The sequence below is a fragment of the Danio rerio genome, chromosome 3 (assembly GCF_049306965.1).
Source record: "Danio rerio strain Tuebingen ecotype United States chromosome 3, GRCz12tu, whole genome shotgun sequence".
Classification (NCBI taxonomy): Eukaryota; Metazoa; Chordata; class Actinopteri; order Cypriniformes; family Danionidae; genus Danio; species Danio rerio.
The window spans coordinates 25,807,958-25,829,964 of NC_133178.1; the positions used below are offsets into that span (position 1 = coordinate 25,807,958).

Here is a 22,007-nt window from a genome sequence, read left to right on the forward strand (position 1 = left end):
ATTAGCATTTCCCACACATGCTTTCAGAGGGATGCTGCAAATTATTATGCTGCTATACCACTGTGCAGCAAAGTATAATATTTCTTTTTAATGGTTGTGTGTTGTTGGACACCCTACAGAAGGGTATTTTATGCTAATGGTACAAGCAGGGCTATACTAATGCTGAGGTGGGCTGCTGCTTAGCAGCGATGCCTAAAAGAACCATTTATAGTTTTTCAAATAACCTTTCAGTCATCTGTTCTTAAAAGGACAAATTATTTGGTCTCAAAAACAAGATAATTAGAATAATTAAAAAAAAGATTAGCATGGTATTTAAATCAAGAATCTTTTTGTGGAATGGAAAGAAGGGTCTTTGTGGATTTGAACAGGTTTTTCAACAACAAAACATGTTTTACGTTTGATTTCCCTCAGTATTGAATATTTGGTTGCACTCTGGCATTTAGACTATCATAGATATTTCTTTGATAAAGGCATTGCTGTCTTTTGAGATTTGAGGGTTGTGTATATGTTTATGCAAGTTTAGAGAGCGTCCTGTGTATTTCTCCAGCAGGCTTCATCTGAGCTTTGTTACCTAATCTTTGGTTGCACAGTCTTGATTTAACTGTTCACATTGTCTTTGTTTTGCAGGGGCATTCACTTTGCATTACTTCTCAAACAGACATGATACCGCTTCCCTGCATTCACGCGTGACTTTATACCCAGTGCCACAGTAGATATAGTATTAGGCTGAAATACAAAAACCCCCAGGGAAAACCGAGAGCTGCGGTTTGAGCCTCAGCAATAACTTGATTTTTATTTTCTTTCTTATTTTTTATTTCCTTTAAAGTCTTTTTTAAAACTAAATTTAAGTAAGAGTGGTGACAGTGTCCAAAAAAGAAAAAAGAAAAGAGAAAAGACCAATGTGTTGGCTGCAGAACATACCAAAATAGAAAGAAAAATAGGCTCTTGTTTGGGCTCTTTAATGTGCTTTGACATGCAGAATAAATTGCAGATGTGCTTTAAAAAAACAGCATATTCAGAGAGTTGAAGACAAGATGAACATGTTTTCTTTCGAGATGTAATGGCGTCAGTCATGCTCTGCACCTTTGGAGCAGTCCGCTAATGAGTATCATGTTCATTTCAATTGCAGAAAATGAGGAAATGGCCATTTGCTTCTGTCCAAGTAGGTAATGAGAGTTGGGGGCTGGGAAAGTGCTTAGACTCTAACAATTTTCCATGAGTTTGAGTTCTTCCTACAAAAGCTGGAGACACTGCAGAATATGCTTTCCTGTGACTCATGCCTGTGTTTTGAATGCAGTTTGAATATACTGTAGTGCAAGTCATGTTTGCTAAAATGACTCATGGAGAGTTTTCAAAATAGGGAGGAAACATCATCTATATAGTGCTGTTTGATTGCATTTCCTGAGGGGAGCTTGTTAGGGGATAAAACAATCAAGAATTATAACCTATTATTAGTAATGAACAATAGTCTCGATTAATCACAGCTTTGACTGCCAAGGACCACCCAAGAGGCTGTTGGACTGACATGTAAAGCAACCATGCACAGACTGTTTTGTTTGGCGACACATTTAGGGGCATGAAAATGTAAAGCTGATCTACAATGGATTATGTGTAGCATTGGCCAAGTAGTGAAGTGCTGTCAGGTAAACCTCACTCCTCTGACCTCTAAAAGGTGCTCTAGCGACAGACACTAGAGGCCATGGTCTTTAGCTTCCTTGTTAGAGCAACCGACTCCCATGTGGAAAGTTGCAAGTTCGATCCTAGCTTGGAGTGGGTTGGGTGTAGGCCTGGCGGGGTTACATTGGTGCTGTGACCCAGATGGGAGTGAGGTTTATGAGGGTGAGTGTTGAGGCCAGCTATAGTGAAGTGCTGTGCAGGTAATCCTCACTCCTCTGACCTCTAAAAGGTGATTTAGCAACAGACACTAGAGGCCATGGTCTTTAGCCTTGTTAGAGCAACCAACTCCCATGCAGAAGGTCGCCGGTTTGATCCCAGCACAAAGCGGCTTGGGTGGTGTAAGATGGGTGGGGTTACATATGCAGTACAGTAAACAAGTTAATAAAGAATGGCATGTTTAATGAAATGTTCAGGTTTCGTTTGTGATACTTACATTTTGGAAGACTTAATGTACATTTAAAAATTGAAGTATTATGAAATTAAACAATTGGTCTGTGCAAGAAAATTAACATCATTTACCACATTTTAGATCTTTGATTAAAACAATCTTTTCAGTAAAACAGTAGATTCATGATAGTGTTGAGTGTAAGTGTCTTGTTAAATGTTCTGAAACAAATTCACACAAGTTAATGCTGTTTTTTTTTACAGTAGAAAAGGGGAAGCATTGTGAAGCAACGGGTAGCCTATTTCTGCCCATTCAAATAAATAAATAAATACACTGGATTCAACTAAGCAACTAGGTAGGAGCTTTCTATTGGATAATTACTGCATTGATGAATGTGTTTCAGCTGATAACAATTTATTTATTGCCCTGATGCAGATTGTCTTCTCATTCATTAAAGCGGTTCAGTGGTTCTCAGTTCCGGTCTTTGGGGACCTACCTGCAACCCCCCTTACATTTTGTATATCTTCTTAACTTAACACACATCAGCTTGTTCACAAGAAAATCTACTAACTGATCCTTGTGTGTCAAATGACAGAGACATACAAAATGTGCTGGGCTGGTCGTGCCAAGAACCAGAATGTCTTACATTAAACTATGTTAAAACTACATCTTGTGGTCGTAGAAAAGATAATTTAAATTGTTTTAGAATGATCAAATTATTGGCATGTATAAAGCAAAGAATCGTCTAAAGAGATTACTGAAACTACTAAATGGGTTAAGAACTGGAAGCATAGTGGGGAATTATGCTATTAAAAACTGGAAGCATCCCAGCAGACACACAACATCAAAAGATGTTAATATTAAGTTAGATTTAGGTTGCAATGTCAGGTGACCAAAATTCAGTGTCTAGCCAGCGTCTAAGGGCAACGTTGTTTTAACATCCAATAATGACATCAAATGATGTTGAGATTTGGTTGATTTTAGGTTTTGTTGGAAGGTGACCAAACGTCGCAATGAGTTCTGACGTCAACCCGATTTTCATTTACAAACAAAATGCAACGTCCCCACAACACTGGGCTGCAATGTCAATCTAACAACATGTTGCATGTCTGACAACCTGTTGCAGTCCAAATGTGGTTGGAAATAAATCTGGCATGATTCAAATTAGCGATCACTTAAAAATTTGGCTAAATCAAGTTATGAAAAACAACAACAGACTTTAAGGCCTTCTTTTTTAAGAAAAAGAAGGGGAAAAAATTAACTCATGAATTGGCTACCACAGAGCCCAGATCTTAACCCTATTATGAATCTTTGGGATTTGCTGGAGTAAACTTGTGCGGTGGTCTGATTTTATCAACAGTGCAAGATCTTGACAAAAGATTCATACAACTCTAAATGTTGTGACATTGCAGAAACATATTTCATGGTAACTGTGTGCCCTAATCAAAACTAAAGGCAGTCCAATGAAGTTTTAGAGTGTGTAAATTTCTTTTGGTCAGGTAGTGTATGTTCCCACTACTATCAGAGTGATGAAAGCCAATGACTTTTTCTGCAATCTTTAATGTTCTGCTAAATAAAAACCTGTGCATAAGCCTGGAAGTATAAGAAAACATCTCAGTTTTCCATTTCAGTGAACTGTTCCTTCGATAGTTAAACTAGCTTAACATTGTCTACAAAACAATATCAATGTGCAGTGGTTTATTCTAAAATTGTCAAATGTTATACTTGTTTTGAGTAAATAGTCTATATTTTGTTATATCTGTTGAAGTTTTATGTTGACTAGGCCTTTATAAACATAATATCAGTAAATAACATTCAAGGTTATGATCCATAAATACCTGAAACACTGTCACTGCATTTTACTTTTTTGTTCGTGATTTACTTAGATATGAAAACGTAAGAGAAAAAACAAAACGCAGAAGCTAAACCACTCTGATCGGTTAGCCATTATGAAATTCTGCACAAATAAAAGGCTCAATGATTCCTTAGTCTTATAGAAAAGTACTGGTGAACGAATGCAGAAAAAAACGCATCGAATCGAGCATAATGAACAGTCAGTTGAGAATAATGTGAGGTGTGTGAGTGAGAGCAGCATCTGCGCTGTTCGAGCCCCGCTCACTGTACATGGCAATGACGAGCTCAGTGGTTTCCGCAGTGAAGTTTGGCTCTGGAATTTCAAACGCTCATACGTCACCGAGGCAATCCTCGCCGAAATCATTGAGATCACTGAAAAAAGCAGAAGAACCACGCCGCGAAGGGTTAAAGCTTCACAACCGAGGTAATAGGCTTTAACAACCCGCATTAAAGTCTTAAAGAGTTTGTAAATATTTTGTTTAATATAACTTTTACAATTTGTGTAAAGCCTAAGTTACGACAAGTGGCGGTTGACATGGTGTTTAAACGCTCGGATGTTTGAAACCGTTGACCAGCGCTCAAGATTTGACAACAGAGAAATGTTTTCTTCTTAGGGGTGCCTTGCTCTAAAACAGGGTGTAATTCTCATTTTCACCTTAAGGATGTGTTACTGACGGCATCCCTCAGTTCCAGAGAGGCTGTGGGGAAAGAGGACTGTGAGACTGTCCTGTGGTCCTGCTTGCAGATTCAGTCCCATTTTCTTGCGGATTCAGTTTCCAACGTTCGAGTCTCGCGGTCCTTCTCATCGAGGAAGAGTCATGGATAATTCATAAACATGCAAACCACTGGATTAATTTGATTCGCATGGTTCTGTGGTTGAACTTCAAGGATTCGTCGGTGGGAATAATTATCCATATTTTCAACCTGGCTGGTGAGAGGAGGACTGTTGCAATGTCATCCCATTCAACATCTCTGGAGCTTTGTGGAAGAGGGATGCTGTGAGTATCATTGTTTCTCTCTCTTATGATAAATTTCGCTTGGTCCATTGCGGTTTATTCTTCAAAGGACAGTGGAGAACGAGCAAAAACGTTTTAAAATCCAGTCCCGCCATCCAGCTACACTGAAATTAATTTGATGCAGGAAAACGCGGCTTTCCTGCATCATTAGGGATGCGCGGTCCTAAAAATAGGGACGAAAGGGGGAAAAAGAGGGATTTGTTAGTTTATAATGATAGGATGTGGGTTTTTTGAACCATAGGAATGTTTTGTCGAGTTATGTTCAAGAACATGCTCTTGTTTTACCTGAAAGAAAACTCGTGTCATGATCATGTGAGCACATCTGAGGATTTTCCCTCAGGAGTGCGCTTCGCTTTTGCTGGATAAAACAAGATGTTTTCCTGATGAACGAGGTAAAATATAAAACAAACAGCAGAAAATAGATGAATGTGACATTTTAAAGAGGTTTTACAGATAAGAATACTTGTCCATGCTTCCTTCTGATATGTAACAGATGAATGCGGATTTTGGTCGAGTTGTTGATCCAACTTCGAATAGGCTTGCATACTTTTCTGGTTAAAACGTAAAGATCATCTTTTCGTTGAAAACGGCGGTTGTTAATTCATCTTTCTTTTTTGTCAGAATAATTGATGCTATCAACCTTGAAAGATGTTTCTGTTGTACATTTCTGACGCGTTAATTTCCTAATATAATGCTGTCCTATAGCGTACTGTGGTTCCAGCTGAGAACGCAAAACGAAACGCGTCAATAGGGGGCGCGCTTGCATAATGGTCGTTTTGAGCAAATTAATGAGGTATCAGAAGGAATATTCATCTAGATATATTCCCATGTTAAGATCTCTGTCACGTTGTTAGAACACTGATATCGCATTTGCCAAAAATAACAAATCAGGCTAATTTTATTCAGTAAACCCTTAATTATTGTTTATTAATCTCCACATCTCTCTTTCTCCCTCTCTAATTAATTACATTTATATAAAATATAAATAAATGCAGTATGCAATTGTCAAAAGACCTGGCCTCTGGCTAAAGTCTCTCAGCTCTGCATTCATTAGTTTTGACACATGTTTCACAAATATACTCATTTGATGATTAATTTAATTTTCCATATGTTCATAACTTGAACATTTTTGCTGCAATTGTTTTGAACATGAATGTCTGTCACATTATCTGTGTTTTACAAAAATGCACCCTTTCCTATGACTTACTGCAAGACAAAAAAGCAATGAGTCTGTTTATATTGAAACATTTTATGTATATACTATAGTCTGTAATGTTAAATACCCATTTAAATGCAAAAAAAAAATAAAAAATCATGAGCATTAGCCTCTAAAAAACTAGTTTAAATCACACAAATGAAAAAAAAAACCCATAAACAATGCATTGAAACAAATCAACGATTCATTACTTTCCCTGCTGAATGATTATAAGCAGAATATGTGATAAATCCAGCTTGCTCATTCATTTGTCTTTCATAACAGCGATATGATGCATTATTCTTCCCGAGAACAGCCTCTGCACCATATGTTGTTTCTCTGCAGTTTTATGCCTTGCTTTACAATGCATCTGTTTGCCTATACATGCTGGCCACAGTATATCGTCGGGCCTGTGAGCTTCCTCCGCTCAGTCACTCCAAGAGTCTTCATGTGATGATGTCAGCTCCACTCTCTTCTGCCCTGCTTGCTGCTCAGATCCAGTGTCACATGTAATATTCATCATTTGCTCATTGCTAGTTATTCATTGCTTAAATTCCAAAATGAGATTTAAAAAAATCTCGTGCTCCTTACCATTGTTGTGTAACTCCACTGGATGCTGTTGAAAACGTATGAAGTTGTTAAATCAGTATGCAGCAAGGAGCATTCAGCAATGTTGCATAAGCTTTAGATGTCTGAAGTCATTTCATGTCTCCTCTTTGAGAAAAAACTATAAATGTATTATATCTGTGAATTATATATATGTATTATATGATTATAAATGCAGTATATCTCAAACGGCCTCTGTCGTGTGTGTGTGCATTTGTTTCGCAGGGAATGAAGTCGAGCACTATGGGGTTTTCCAGGTTGGTTCTTCTGACTCTTCCAGCTCTCCTTACCCTCATCAGCATCTCACATGCGGCAGAGAAAGTGCCCATACTGAACATTGCTGTGATCCTGGGTCAGACTCGCTACATCTCTGACAGAGATATACGGGCTCTGTGGAGCAAAGATGATCCTATTGATGTCAATGTGGTGACCCTGCTGGTGAATGAAACAGACCCCAAAAGCATCATTACCCATGTGTGTGACCTCATGTCCGGGACTAAAATCCACGGGGTGGTGTTCGGGGACGGCACAGACCAGGAAGCCATTGCCCAGATTTTGGATTTTATTTCCTCTCAGACTTTGATACCCATCCTTGGGATCCATGGTGGCTCATCCATGATCATGGCGGATAAGGTCAGTAGTATGCCAAGCATCAGCTCAACTGCTCAAAAAGATGAGCGGGAAATATTATTCACAAAATGAGTTCTGCTGGTAAAAGTATGCGCCCTTAATGTGGTTTGGTAATGACAATGATGTAAAATAATGTTATTAGTGCAACATGCAATAGTGCCTTAACTGTTCCCGTGACAAATTACCATATGGAGTTATTTCACAACATATGCTCCGTCAAAAAAGCTGAAGTAATCACTTTACTGAACCCGATAACAAATATCTCTTTATACTGAACCATCATAATTTCAATCACAGCTGTCTTCATGCAACACTCACTTCAGCTGGAGAGCAAATTAGGAGAAGAAAATGTGCAAAATCAGATCTGCGATCAGTTTAGGCTTCAGTTTAAGCTGGTAAACCATGAGAAGTGATAATTTGCCACTCTGTTGACTTTGTTCCATTTTCATTACCGACCACTAACTGCACATCTGAATTGCCCCAAATGCCTTCGCTGAGATGCCCGCTACAGACTTGCATTGAGTTTATATAATAATCCTGTTTCTCTTGAGCACTCGCTGCTGCATTTAAATGTGTTTACTCACTTTTCATCTCGGGATGTCGCTGTATCAAATGAAGCAACGTTTTGAAAGCTTATTCTCAGGAGATTTTCCTCAGCACTACATTAAGGCATTCTAAAGCACTCCGTGTTGATCCTCAAGGAGATAAATGTCGGCACTGTTTTAACTCACAGGAACCTTTGTGTCTTCTTTTGTTGAATAATCCATCATGTGCATACATTTTAAACTGTAAATCACTAAGATGTGAGCAAATACTACCACTGACATGTTGAATGGTTTAGATGTGTTTGCGTCATGGCAACATGGCGAAAAATCCCAACATGCTCTTCAAATTGGCTTTATAATTTATAATGTTGATTGCAATTTAATTGGCCTATAAAGGTTTGTTTATACCAAACAAAAAACTGTAACTTAGCAATCATAGTCCCATATCAACATGAAATAAGTGTTGTTTATTTTACAGGTTTGGTTCAATTTTGTTGTGTGAATCTTTTTAAATACTCAATACTCTGATTGGCTGTCAAATGTTTTTATCGTCTTTCAAAAAAACTGGCTTTAAAAGAGATTTGGTTCCTCTGTGCCATAAAGTTGTGATGAGAACTTGCTATTCTTTTAAATGTAGAACAAACTTACCATTTATATCTTTATTGTTTGTTATTGATTTGTAGTGTATTGCCTTAAATGATTTATATTAGTGTTATGTCAAAATAGGGATCATGTGATTTTAATTCCCAGAATTATTACCGGTTAGAAGAGTCTGGTTATGCTAAATCAAAGGTAGTTCATGGCTTTTTCATTCGTCAGGAGACAGGAAAGCATACACATGGTAATTAATGTTGGGCTGCTGAGCAGGTCTTACTTCATTTAGTGCCCATCCAGCAGGATTTGAGCCCAATAAACACAGGGATCATTGGCATGTGTCAGGGGATGCTTTGTTTTATATCTAAATTGCTGCTTCCAACTGAATGCGGCCAATGCGGAGGCACGCTCATGGCTAGTTACGGCCAAAGATCAACCGACTGCCTTATTGACGTTTTTAGGTTGCCTTCCCATATATCTTCAGCCCAAAGCAATTGATTTAAGACACATGATTGTCATTTAATATACGCAGATACCTAGAGAGGCAACATACAATACACATTTCTTTCTCTTCTCCATCACTGACAGGGAAATGCATGATCTGCCTTGCTGGTGTGGATATATAAATTTGTATGCTCATCCATTTATATTCTCCCACTAGATTCAGTATGTGGCTCAAACTACAGCCTTTGCTATCTTTAGCTTTATTTTAAAGATCCTGTCCAATGTTCTGCCACTCTGAGGTAGTCGCAGATTCATGTGACCACATTGCATTTGTAGTGTAAACGCTAATCTGACATGATTTGTCCTCACTTGTCAATCAACAGCTTCACTTAAAAAGGTTTTAAAACTGGGCTTTTACAGAGCTACTTCAGTATGCCTGATATCAACAATGCAGGTGTTTGTGCTGTGAGAATAGCTAGCGAGATCACAATCTCTTTATGTTGTCCTCATGATCACAGAAATGTGTTGGTGAGTCTTTCATTTTATAGCAATAGGCTCCATTACTCGTAGTGTGACCTCAATTAAGGCATGCAGAGAGTTGTTCATGAACTTGGCGTTTTAGATGAGATACGCTAGTAGCTTTTAAGTGCTCATTTTCAGGACTTCAGCTTAGAGGAGCATGAAATGCATGCAAAGGTACACCGTGATATAGGTTGATCCTGAAGTATAATTGGTAGTTTTACTTCAAAACCATTTCTCCTTTCCTTGAGAAAGCTGGCTTATTTTAGCCAGCACTTGGGTACAACTCTTTAGATAAACTACTTTTTGTAAGCTGACACAAAATACAGAGTAATTAAACCTTTTACCAGCATTGGTTCTTTGTTTTGAGGTAAATGTTTGCATAGGAATGAAGACATCCTGACCCTGTTTTATATATACAAGGTAAACATTCTGTTCCATTAGACATTAGCTTTATTTATTTTTTTTTAAATATATAAAAATTGTATATCAGTAATATTTTATTTACTTAACATTTAAATGTTGAATAAAAATTCCTTTATATTTGCAGAGACCACATTTATTTGACCAAAAATACAACACAAAAACAATAATTGTTACATTAGATTTGAACTTTTCTAACATTAATAATTATAGTTTTTATACTTTTTACATTTTGTTTTATTCACAAATTTTCACAATGTTCTCATTAGTAATGGATTATCCACAGCTAGCTGCATGGCCATTAAACTATTTAATAGACAATTTAAAGCTAAAAACACCTGCAACACAGCATTCTGCAGTCAAATTGTTTAATGCACAGCTAACCATGGATTATGCTGCTCATATATTTTACAGTGCAATACTAGACCGAAAGTTTTGTATAGTTACATCTAGCATTCTGTCCACTTTTTACAGCACAACTTTATCTCTTTGTCTAATTTGATCACATTTAGTTAAATGTATTAATTAATTTTATAATTTTTTGAATAAATTATTTCGAATTACTTCAGTGATCTATTTGCGAAAATTCACAGTGATGCAGCATTTCAGTATCAAAGTCATTTTATGATTTGACAGGGCAGCACTGACAGTTTTTTTCCCTCTGTGTGCGAATACTTTTTAAATTGTGCTTTAGTGATATGTGTGTGTGAAAATTAATTATTAGACATTATTAGAGAATATAGAAAAACTCACCAGCACTACATGTGCAACATTAAATGGTTTGAATTAACTTTTGGCCAATTTAATTCATCCTTGCTTTATAAAAGTATTAATTCTTTTGTTTTTACTGGTCTTAAATATTTAAACGATTGTGTAAATAAGATTCTTTTTGATATTCATGTTGTTTATATGAAATATATAACTACAGATAAGAACATACAACTACATTTTAATAGCTGGGCAAAGATGCTTTTTTTTTTGGAACAGATTGGGTAGTTATGGTATCAACAAGCATATGGTGACCCTATGGCATCCCTTTGATGGTAACCATGAAAACTTTTTACATTTTACTGCTCTTATAATGCTTCTGGATTGGATACCATGAATCATACCGCAATCATTAAGTGCTTTATGTTATTTCTATGAAAATTCATTAACGAAGACATGCTGTGAACAAGAACAGCACTTGTGTTTACAGTTCACTAATAAGAGAGCGTTTATGAACATGCGAATTATGAAATGTAATTAACTTGCTGCCATCTTACAACTAATAACCTGCTGTTGATGTAGATGAGGGAACAACCACAGGGTGGAGATTTTAAATGAAATTATTAATTAACTACAAATGGGCCAATGTGATGTCACAGCTTTTTCCAGCTCGGGCTCTTTGAAATATGTGCCTCAGCCTGCATTTTTGCAAAATGTAAAATACGTTGCTCTGGGTAAGGTTTGTTGCACATTTTTGATTCTAAGTCCACTAGAGGACACTGTATACATTTTTTGTGAATCTAAAATGTTATTTTCTTTTAAGTTCCAGTTACATGTCCGTCTTGTACACGTTTATGAGAAAGCGGGGCTTGTCTTACAGATCATTAAGCGAACCACTGATCCCAACCCTTCCTTAAACCCAACCACTAGTGTTTTCCAAAAGCAAACATAAGAGAAAAGTGTACTGCTACCACATAGTTTTACCAAAGACCTCAGAATACACAAGACATGTCACTCATATAGTTTTGAATGTGTAAAAGTTTAACGATCAATATGGCGAATGAAGCCCTGCCTACTAGTACAGGAGCCATTCATCGATTGCTTTAGACTGGCGTTTCTTCGGGGAGAAGCTTGGATTATACTTGTGCCTTTAAGACAGATTGGTGGCCAACAAATGCACTGGAATCTCAGCGAATACTTAACAGACATAAGAAATCTGTCCAAATAAAGCTTAAAATATGTGCTTTTAAATCAACCAAGTGCAGTTGATAACAAGTTTTTTGGTTTTGTAATCTGCATAAAACGAACGCAAGATACAGTCCGTCCTGTCAAGCGCACATCGCATGACAGCAACTACTCAAACGCCCACAAACTTGTAAATAAAGAGTCGCTGTCATTTTTGGAGAAGATTTGCCATCAAGATCAAGTTGTGGATTAGCCAGAGGATAAATATGTGTAGAACAACCCTAAATGAGGTTGGTGTCGTGATCTTGTTTCTATTGAGTGCGCATCAGCTCGGGCAACCTGAAAATATGCCGATTTTGTTTGATTTGGATGTTTAGAAACGCAACTTATGAGACAGTTGTTGTTTAATTTTATTGATAATTACAAATATGTAATGTATTTGTAAGCTTGGCAAACAGTTTTGGAGAATTTGGATGAATTTGAATGTTTCCACATTCAGACAGAATGCATGAACATACTGTATGAGAGGCATTTCAAAGATGGCCGCCGAGTGAAATGACTTGTCTTAAAGGGACTTTGGTTTTACTTGGATTTTAAATAGCTTTTATGTTTTTTTTTTGTGGAACCATCTTCCCTGAACTTGAACTTAGTTATTTTTCATCCCAAGTGAAACACAAAAGGGGCCACCAAAGCAAACTGACCATACTAGAAAAGTTGTCCATGTGGACACAGATAGGTGAGGCAAGCATATTCCATTACAAATCATAGACATCGTTAGGTTGTTTCATGGTATTTATTTGGTGTTGTGCAAAGGATTGCACACAATAAACTTATTTGTCGATAATATGTCCATGTCATTAGTGTGAAAAGGAACAAAACATTTTTGGCATCATAATGCCCCATAATGTCTAAAAATTACAGTCAAATAAGTAAATTTTTGCAGTTCCACAAAATTATTGATTGAAGCACGTATTTTCAATTAGTCTGTGTTGGCTTCTTCTCAAGACTGATATATTGGTTTTCCACAATATTATCAGTCTCTATAAAAAGATGCCTTTGTGTATCATCATGTGTTCAGCACTTCTATTTGTGATTTCACTGAGTGCTAATCTAGACTCATGTGCACGATTTGCAGGTGTCCAGTGAAACGCCCCAGTTGGCTCTTCTGTACAAAATAATTGTTCTATTGTAAAGCAATATAGCAGAGATTGCAAATATCTTCTGAAATGCTAATATCCTGGTCCTCTGAGCTTCATCAAGTATTATTTGCAGTCGGGTTATTACACACCTAACATTGAAGGACATGCATATCTGCTCCTTTCTGCAGTACCACAGATGGGAAACCTCTAAATGTGCTCTAAACCTCACACAGATGCTGAATGTCCAGCACACTGTCGCTGGCTGTTACCTCTGAGGACTTATACATGGCTGCCTGTTATCATTCTTCAGCAGGGTCCCAGAGCTGGTGTATTGCACATGGGGTGCAGAACTCATCAGATCACAGCACATGTCTGCGGGATAAGCGTTTCGAAATTCTCTTCATTATAGCGGTGCTTTCTTGTGTTCCTGGCTCCTGTGGACAGGACAGCACGGAAAATAATTTAATTTGCTAACTGCTATTTTCAAGGCATTGAGGCTTTGCGCAGCGATGCATGAGAGTAATGATAAAGGAAAGCACTTTTTTCAGCAGGAAAATCGAAATGAAAACTCTCTATAATCGGAAAAAATGATTTATATAAAAAGTGAATGGAGAATTTAGTTGTACCTGTTCATGGAAGGATTTTGGCGGTAAGAGCTCAAAGAGGCATCACATTGAATCCCATAACGAAAAAGTTAATAATAATAAAAGTTTACGATAGTAGAAAACAAACATTTCCCTTCAAAGTGATGCAGAACTAAATAAATTGTAATTGTAATTTATGAGTTTTTAATATAACATAATTGAGATTGTAATTAAGTCTCATAAGCTCCCAGCAAGCATTTTTTTGTGCTTTTAAAAGATGTCTAATATATGTCTAATAAATGTCTAAACATAGTCGTCTTGGCTAAAACAAGGCTAAATTTGGGCTGTCAGTGAAAATCTAATAGACGTTCGAGAATAGGCCAAAACTAGACTAGTTATTAAATAAACAGAAATAAATGACTACAAATATAAAGTCTGTCTAATCTGTCTATTTGAGGGCTAGTTTGGTTTTGGGCTATTCTTAGATGTCTATTAGATTTTCACTGACAGCCCAAGTTTAGCCTTGTTTTAGCCAAAACTACTATGTTTAGAACTTTATTAGATGTCTAATAAACACAAAATTGTTTGCTGGGCTATGAACATCCTCTGAGCAACAATATTTTCATTTGATTTAGTGCTAACAGACCATATTTACTCTAAAAATGCTGTATAATGGAATATTTTTCCTCAAAACACATTTCTGTTCTATGTATTTATTTTGTTCAGTTCGCACCCTGTGACTCTGTTAAATTATGGTCTGTTTATGATGTGTATATAAGGTTGGTGTTCAGAATATACTAGGAAGAGTGGATTACCAGCCTATTAAAAATTCTGAATTTAATCCTGCCTTTCCATTTAAAGTAATCGTAAAGCTAATTTTTATGCTCGCAGGGCTCAGCCTGGCAATATTTTGAGTCCAAGTGAGGTTTTTGTTGCAAATTAAAGCATGTGAAATCTGCCAGGAAGCACTTGACTGAATTGAATCGAACGGAAAAACAATCAGCTACAGTTTCATAGATTAATGCCACATTTTCATTTATTCCCTCCTGGAGGCACATAAACGGTTGTTATTTGGAACGATTTTGAACACAGCCTTCAATTAATTCTACATATAATATAATATATAAATATTAATATTAATATAAATATAATATTTCAGAAATGGAGACGTATTCTCTGGGAAATAGCATGCTGCAAATGTTACTTAAAGGTGTGTTTCTTCAGTATTAACACGCAGAGACAGCTTTTAGTAAGAGGTTTATTGGTTGATGCCGCAACCAGTAGCATGAAACTTGGGGGATTAACTATTTGTCCAACATGTTATTTAAAAGATTTGTTTTATCCAGATAGAAATCACTCAATTTAAGAATATATTATTTTGTGTTTTAAAGATGAACAAAAGATATTTGGGTTTGGATCAATAATAAAATGTAATGTAAAATGTAATGTGTATTTGTATCGCACATTCATCGTGTATGGCTATACACCCAAATCACTTCACAATCATTAGAGCGGATCTTTCCACACCACCACCAGTGTGCAACATCCACTTGGATGATGCGACGGCAGCCACAGTTATTGGTGGAGGGGAGAAACAGTGATAGAGTCATGGATGGGGATGATTGGGCATGATTGATAATGGCAAAGGGGGGGAATTTGGCCAGGACACTGGAGTTTAGGCATGGGGCCGTATAAAATTCTGACGGTATGATAACTTTGGATAAAAATATCACGGTTTCACGGTATTGTGCTCACTACTCTAAAATACATCATTTTAAAATGTCTGGGTAAAAAACAAAAACTTTTTCCCCTTTGAAAACAATATATTCTATTTCTTGAAAGATTTATGATATTTTTGAGCATTAAACACATCAGGCTATATAATTTAAATGAATCATTGTCTTCTGCTGTCTTAATTTGTTTCAAAAGCAGAAATTTCATTACAATTTAAAACAGCATCTTTGGATATTTTTTTCTGCTGGAGATGCTGTTGTCCTAAAATAAAAAATCTTACACATTCCTTAGGAATGGTATTACAGAAAATGTTGGCAGTTTTAAAACCTTGACTTTTCCAAACCTCGGTATACCTTGAAGACGGTTGTCATCCCATGCCTACTAGGGTAACACCCCTACTTTTTACAAGAAGTGCCATGGGATTTTTAATGAGCACAGAGAGTCAGGACCTCGGTTTAACATCTCCTCCGAAAGATGGTGCTCACTAACAGTATAGTGTTCCTTTCACTTTACTGGGGTATTAGGACCCTCACAGACCGCTGCCCACTGCTGGCCTCTCTAGCACCACTTCCAACAGCAACCTAGTTTTCCCACGTGGTCTCCCATCCAGGTAATGACCAAGCTCAGCTCTGCTTAGCTTCAGTGAGTAACCAGTATTAGGCTGCAGGGTGATATGGCTAGTCAATGGCTATAGTATGAGTAAATGACTGGATTTTCATTTAGTAAAATAATCGTTTAAATCTAAGGCTGATCATTGAAGTGGTTAAGTAGTTAAGTGGTTAAATTTAAGCTGTCATTGTGGTCTGATTCAGCAAAGTCTATAAATTGATAGAAGGTAAACAGGAGTGAGCTAGTTTACCGCAGTCCTTGATTCCCAAGCAGCTGCAAGCCACAATCTGAGCTGGAAATGTGCCATTCACCCCTGGAAACACTGCAGTTCAGACTCGCTGATGTCACTATTAATGAAGGATGCTATAAAGACAAGGTAGTGTGCAACAGGACATCTATAGGGTCACAGGCTAGCTGTTGTGTTGTTTCGTATGTTAAATGCTGCAAATTATTTACCATCAATTATGAGCTAAATGAAGCCTCTGACATTTATTAGACAACAAAGGTCTAGCTGAGAGATTGACCCCACAGCTATATGATCTCTTATGTAAGGGCAAATCCATTGGAGGGTGTAATCACACATTGGGCTACTTGCTAACAGCGGACCTTAACAGCCAAACTGTAATCTTATGTAAGGCAGGCTGAAAGTACAGGGCGAGCTTGAAAATGACAATGAATTCAGTGCGTTATGGAGCTTGGCTCATTAATTAAAGACAGGTCAGTGCAGCTGTGAAGGGTGAGGCGTGAGGCAGATGTTTTTCTGGTTGCTGCAGTGTTCGTGTTTGGCCTGGTTAAATGCACGCAATGTTACTTTTTACTTCAACTGTATAACAGTCCCTTACACTCTATATAAACACAATATGATGAATTTTATCCAAATATTATTTGAGTTATCTTCAAAAGGAAAAAAAAAAACAACAACATTCCTGATACTATCATTTCAAACCATTTTCTTTTCTCTTTTGTTAGTGTCTTTCTTACCACATGCGCAACGAGATTTACGTTAAAATTACATGTTAAACATGGGAAACACTTCACCTGTTTTTTTAAACCACATACAGAGGCTTTAAATAATTAGTTGGTTGCTAATTTTCATGTAAACAGCATAAATCAAAACCAGAGATTTCAAGTGAGAAAAATTCTAAAGTTCCATTAAATATCATAGTATCAAGTTGTGGCAGTGCATATTATTAATTGTGCATTGTAGTTATGTATTTTTACATTTATCAAATGTTTCTTTTTCTTTATTTAAGTTGTTTCGTTTCCTGATTTCAGTCTTCTAAAGCTGTTAAGCTGCTACTAGATTAGCCCAATTTGAGAATGAATCACATAATTGTTTGTAATCGGAATGGCGGATCAGATTCAAAAAACATTCATGTAAACACCTTTATCATCTTTATCTGACTTAGTTCAGATTGGAAGGTGTGGTTTAGTTTCTAATCCAGTTTAACCGGAAGGAATTTGCCTCTACTTTTTCAATTATTTTCAGAAGTTTCTAGAGCAGTGTAATGTCTAAATGCAAATTTTACAAAAATACATGATACAGCGTGTTAATCTGCTATATTTTTATTAGGCTGTACTTTATTTTAGAAATGTGCTGTACACTAAATATACATTTAAATCATCCCTAAAAATAATATTATTAAAATAAAATAAATACAGTAAAAGTAAAATATTAGAATTCAAAATTAAAAAATATTGAAAAAAATCTGGTAAGAAATTATTATAATAAAGCAATGGCAAAAAAGTATCTAGCATCTAATGCCAAAAAGTGACAGAAGACACATGAAAAAATCCAAAAATATAAAAAAATTTAATTCAAAATTAAATCTAATATTTCTATATTCAGATACTTTGTATAACCTAATAAAAAAACTGTAAATGTTTTATAAATGTATACTTAAACTTTCTTTACCTAAAGTTTCAATGACAATGCAAATAAAATAAATCGATTTTTGAATCTATTTATTTGCGATGTTTAGCTCATGTAAACAGATATGTGAAGCATTTCAGTTCATTTGGATAAAAAAAAATGGTGCATGTTAAAATAGCCATTCAGGGGTGCATTTGCCAAACAACGACGTACAGTAACTCGTCGCTGAACTATCAGAGTATGATGCAAGATTTGGAAAAAGTAGTGCTTGTAGTGCTTCCCAAAACCGTAGTTGCTCTGTCGCAGATCCATCGTTTCAACCACATTAGTTAAAATGTAAAACGTCCATAATGACACCGTAAACGGAGTGGAGTAACAACTTCTTTAGTTTAGAGAAGGGGTGTCCAAACTCGGCCTGGAGGGCCGGTGTCCTGCAGATTTGAGATCCGACTTGCCTCAACACACCTGCAAAGATGTTTCTAGAAAGCCTAATAAGAGCTTGATTAGCTAGGTGTCTGATAAAGGTTGGAACTAAACTTTGCAGGACACCGTCCCTCCACCCGGTTTGGGCACCCCTGGTTTACAGTAAATCCCCATATGTTTTTACATGTACATGTATTAAAAAAAATCACTCGTTTTCCATTTTAATTGAAATATTTGTAAAAGAATTTACAAATATTATTGAGAATATTCCATATTCTATTCTAAAGCATAAAACACGTATTCTAATCTCATACATAAATCATATAAATCACTAATTTACAGTAGGCTGTTTATTAAGAAATTAAAAAAATTATACCTGATAAATAATAATAATATTAATAATAATAATAATAATAATAATTATTATTATTATTATTGTTATTATTATTATTATTATTATTATTATTATTATTAAGTAGAATATTTTTAGTTTATTTATTTTATATTTTTGCAAAGTCTGCTTTTACAATTTGACACATTCAAACCACTACAGAAAAATTCTAACCAACAGGCCCATGTCATATACAGTAAATAACCTACTATAACTTAAAACCAGTAACATATGCTATAAATTTTTTTGTTTTCATAAGCCTTGAAGACGTAGTGTAAATTCCACTTTTAACTATTAGGTCACCTACAGCTTTTGTCATGAGCCACGGCTGTGTTCAAAATGGCATTAATGTTTTCAAAGTGCGAAGGGAACGAAATTGTCAATCCGAAGATTTCTAAAACTGAACTGTAGAAATACTTTGAAAGCAAATTACACCTAAGAGAGATGACTTTAATGTTAATTTTTGGAATTAATGGAACCTTCAAAAGGAATGTGACATTTGCCGGATAACTGGGAATAGAACGCAGCCAGGAACTATGCTTTTAACTATAGCTCTAGATGTGTAGTTGCAAGAGTACAAGCTTGCGATGCAGTTTGCAAATGTTCGTTGGAACGTTGGGTTTGGGAAATGCCCAATCAACAAACTATGCTTGTAAAGAAAAAACTTGTGACCTTCGTTGGCCTACGATGGGTTTCAGAAATGCACCTCAGACCAAATATTGAACTGGATCAGAAGGTTCATACTCAAAAGAATGATTCATTCACAAATCAGACATGAATATGCCAAGGAGAGCTAGTGGAGATCAAGATCAAGTTTCTCAATTGAGGTTTTAAACGGCTCTCACTATTGCATGACATCAGAAGATTTGGCAAATTTACTCATATACTATTTAGTCTTTACATTTTCTCATTCACTGTCATTATGTTGAAGTGAATGTGAATGATGTTTTGCATTTTTAAGTGAACTGTGAACTATTTAAAGAATATGACAGAATTGCCATAGTGGAGTGCTAAGCAGAATATCAATAACCCATGTCCTGAAATGACTCCAAACATGCGACACACATTCGGACTTACTGAGTGCCAGAGATTTATATATGCTTTGTATCTTAGCTTTGCATCCAGCTTTTTAGTGTCTCGTGCTGTATTTTAAGCAGCATGTTCACAGCACATTGTTTGGCTTTCATGTGACTGCAAAATGAATAAAGCTTTCCTCTAGACTTGCTTGTCCTCAGTAGAGACGAGATGAGAGATGCACTGCAGTGCTCATGCAGCGAACACAATTACATCAGAATACACTCCTCCGTATTGGTACGATTCCTTGTCAGAGGCAGTGAAGTGTGTTCAAAGACAGAAAATGGAAGTAAGATGGCTAGAATTAAATATATATATTGCTTTTGTGCTGCATGCATTCATTAAAAACACATTTTTTCATGTTCGATGGCCCAGCGGAAGTTACAAGATTGTTAATTGCTCACAAAAGCAAAGGCGTAGTCTTGAGAAGAATCGAAAGGCGTATCCCTGGGTAGGAACAGCATTGAGTGCTACTGTTCTCTCTCTGCAGAGCTTTGTTCATGTTAAGGACATTGCTAAGAACTTGCTTTCTAAAAGATTCACCGGTTCAGAAGAACAATCAAATGTACATGGTGTACTAGACCAAGGCTATGGTGGCTTTGCTAAATTGTGTTAATGAAAGAACCGTTCAAGGTGACTTTTCAGACCAAATAAGATAGCAGAGAGTAATTGTGGACAGAAAGCATTTCATTCGTGAACATCACGCACAATCCTTTTTCACATTGAGCTGCATTTGCTCAAGGCGCTATAGAGGCTGAATTTAATTTAGAGGTTATCTAGACAGCATTATTGCAAAATGTATTACAAAAGCATCTGCTGGTGGATTTTGATCAGATAATTGATTAACAGAGACTTAACATCTTAATCGATGGCAAGATATTGACCTGTTTTGTGCTTCGTGAGAGGTTCTCTGTGCTTAATTTTGAGTTGCCTGAAGTGCTTTAAGTTAATTTTTTATTTGCTGAAGACTGTCAGAAAGTCATCATCAGGCATTGTCAGTCATCTGTTTATAAATTAATACAATTTGTTTTATTAAATTTATTATTAGACACGTTTTAAAAATAATAAATAATACATTTAAATTAAAAAAACATTTCAAATGAATTTTAAATTATTAAAACAAATATTTAATGTTTTTTATGTTTACAAATATTTGCTGTTTTTATATTATATTATATGTTCTCCCTGCATTCGTGTGGGTTTCCTCTGTGTGCTCCGGCTTCCCCTACAGTCCAAAGACTTGCAGTACAGGTAAATTGGGTAGGCTAAATTGTCCGTGGTGTATGAGTGTGAAATGAGTGTGTATGAATGTTTCCCAGAGATGGGTTGCGGTTGGAACGGCATCCGCTGCGTGAAAACGTGCTGGATAAGTTGGTGGTTCATTCCGCTGTGGCGACCCCGGATTGATAAAAAGGGGCTAAGCCGAAAAGAAAATTAACGAATGAATGAATGAATGTTATATTATATTACACTCACTGGCCAATTTTTTAGGTACACCTTACTTATACCGGGTTGGACCCCTTTTGCCTTCAGAACTGCCTTAATCCTTCGTGGCGCCAATTTAACAAGGTAATTAAAATATTTCTCGGAGGTTTTGGTCCATATTGACTTGATAGCATCACACAGTTGCTGCAGATTTGTCGGCTGCGCATCCATGATGCTAATCTCCCGTTCCATTACATCCCAAAGGTGCTCTATTGGAATGCGATCTGGTGACTGTGGAGACATTTCGTGTACAGTGAACTCATTGTTATGTTTAAAAAACCAGTTAGAGATAATTCACGCTATATGACATGGCGCGATATCCTGCTGGAAGTAGCCATCAGAAGATGGATCCACTGTGGTCATAAAGGCATGGACATGGTCAGCAACAATACTCGGGTAGGTTATGGTATTGACATGATGCTCAATTAGTACTAATGGGCCCAAAGTGTGCCAAAAAAGTACCCCCACACCATTACACCACCACCAGCCTGAACCGTTCATACAAGGCAGGATGGATCCATGCTTTCTTGTTGTTGATGCCAAATTCATACTCTACCATCTGAATGTCGCAGCAGAAATCAAGATTTATCAGACTAGGCAATGATTTTCCAAATCTTCTATTGTCCAATTTTGGTGAGCCTGTGCAAATTGTAGCCTCAGTTTCCTGTTCTTAGCTGACAGGAGTCGCTCCTGGTGTGGCCTTCTGCTGCTGTAGCCCATCCACCTCAAAGTTGGACGTGTCGTGCATTCAGTGATGCTCTTCTGCATACCTTGGTTGTAACGAATGCTTATTTGAGTAACTGTTACCTTTTTACCAGCTTGAACCAGCATTCTGCCCTGACCTCTGGCATAAAGGCATTTGGGCCCACAGAACTGCCTGTTCACTGGATATTTTCTCTTTTTCGGACCATTCT

General features: G+C 36.6%; 1 protein-coding gene across 2 annotated transcripts in view; it reads left to right on the forward strand.

Annotated features, from left to right (window-relative positions):
* Positions 1-4,601: 4,601 nt before the first annotated feature.
* The window catches only part of grin2aa (glutamate receptor, ionotropic, N-methyl D-aspartate 2A, a), a 205,628-nt gene continuing 188,222 nt past the window's right edge, over positions 4,602-22,007 (forward strand). The window contains exons 1-3 of one of the 2 annotated variants that reach the window (XM_068218021.1): positions 4,602-4,914; positions 6,525-6,636; positions 6,959-7,366. In XM_068218021.1, coding sequence (XP_068074122.1) covers positions 6,962-7,366 — 405 coding nt within the window. In that variant the 5' untranslated portion in view covers positions 4,602-4,914; positions 6,525-6,636; positions 6,959-6,961. The remainder of the gene's footprint in view (positions 4,915-6,524; positions 6,637-6,958; positions 7,367-22,007) is intronic. The other variant, XM_021473854.2, reaches the window with a different exon arrangement.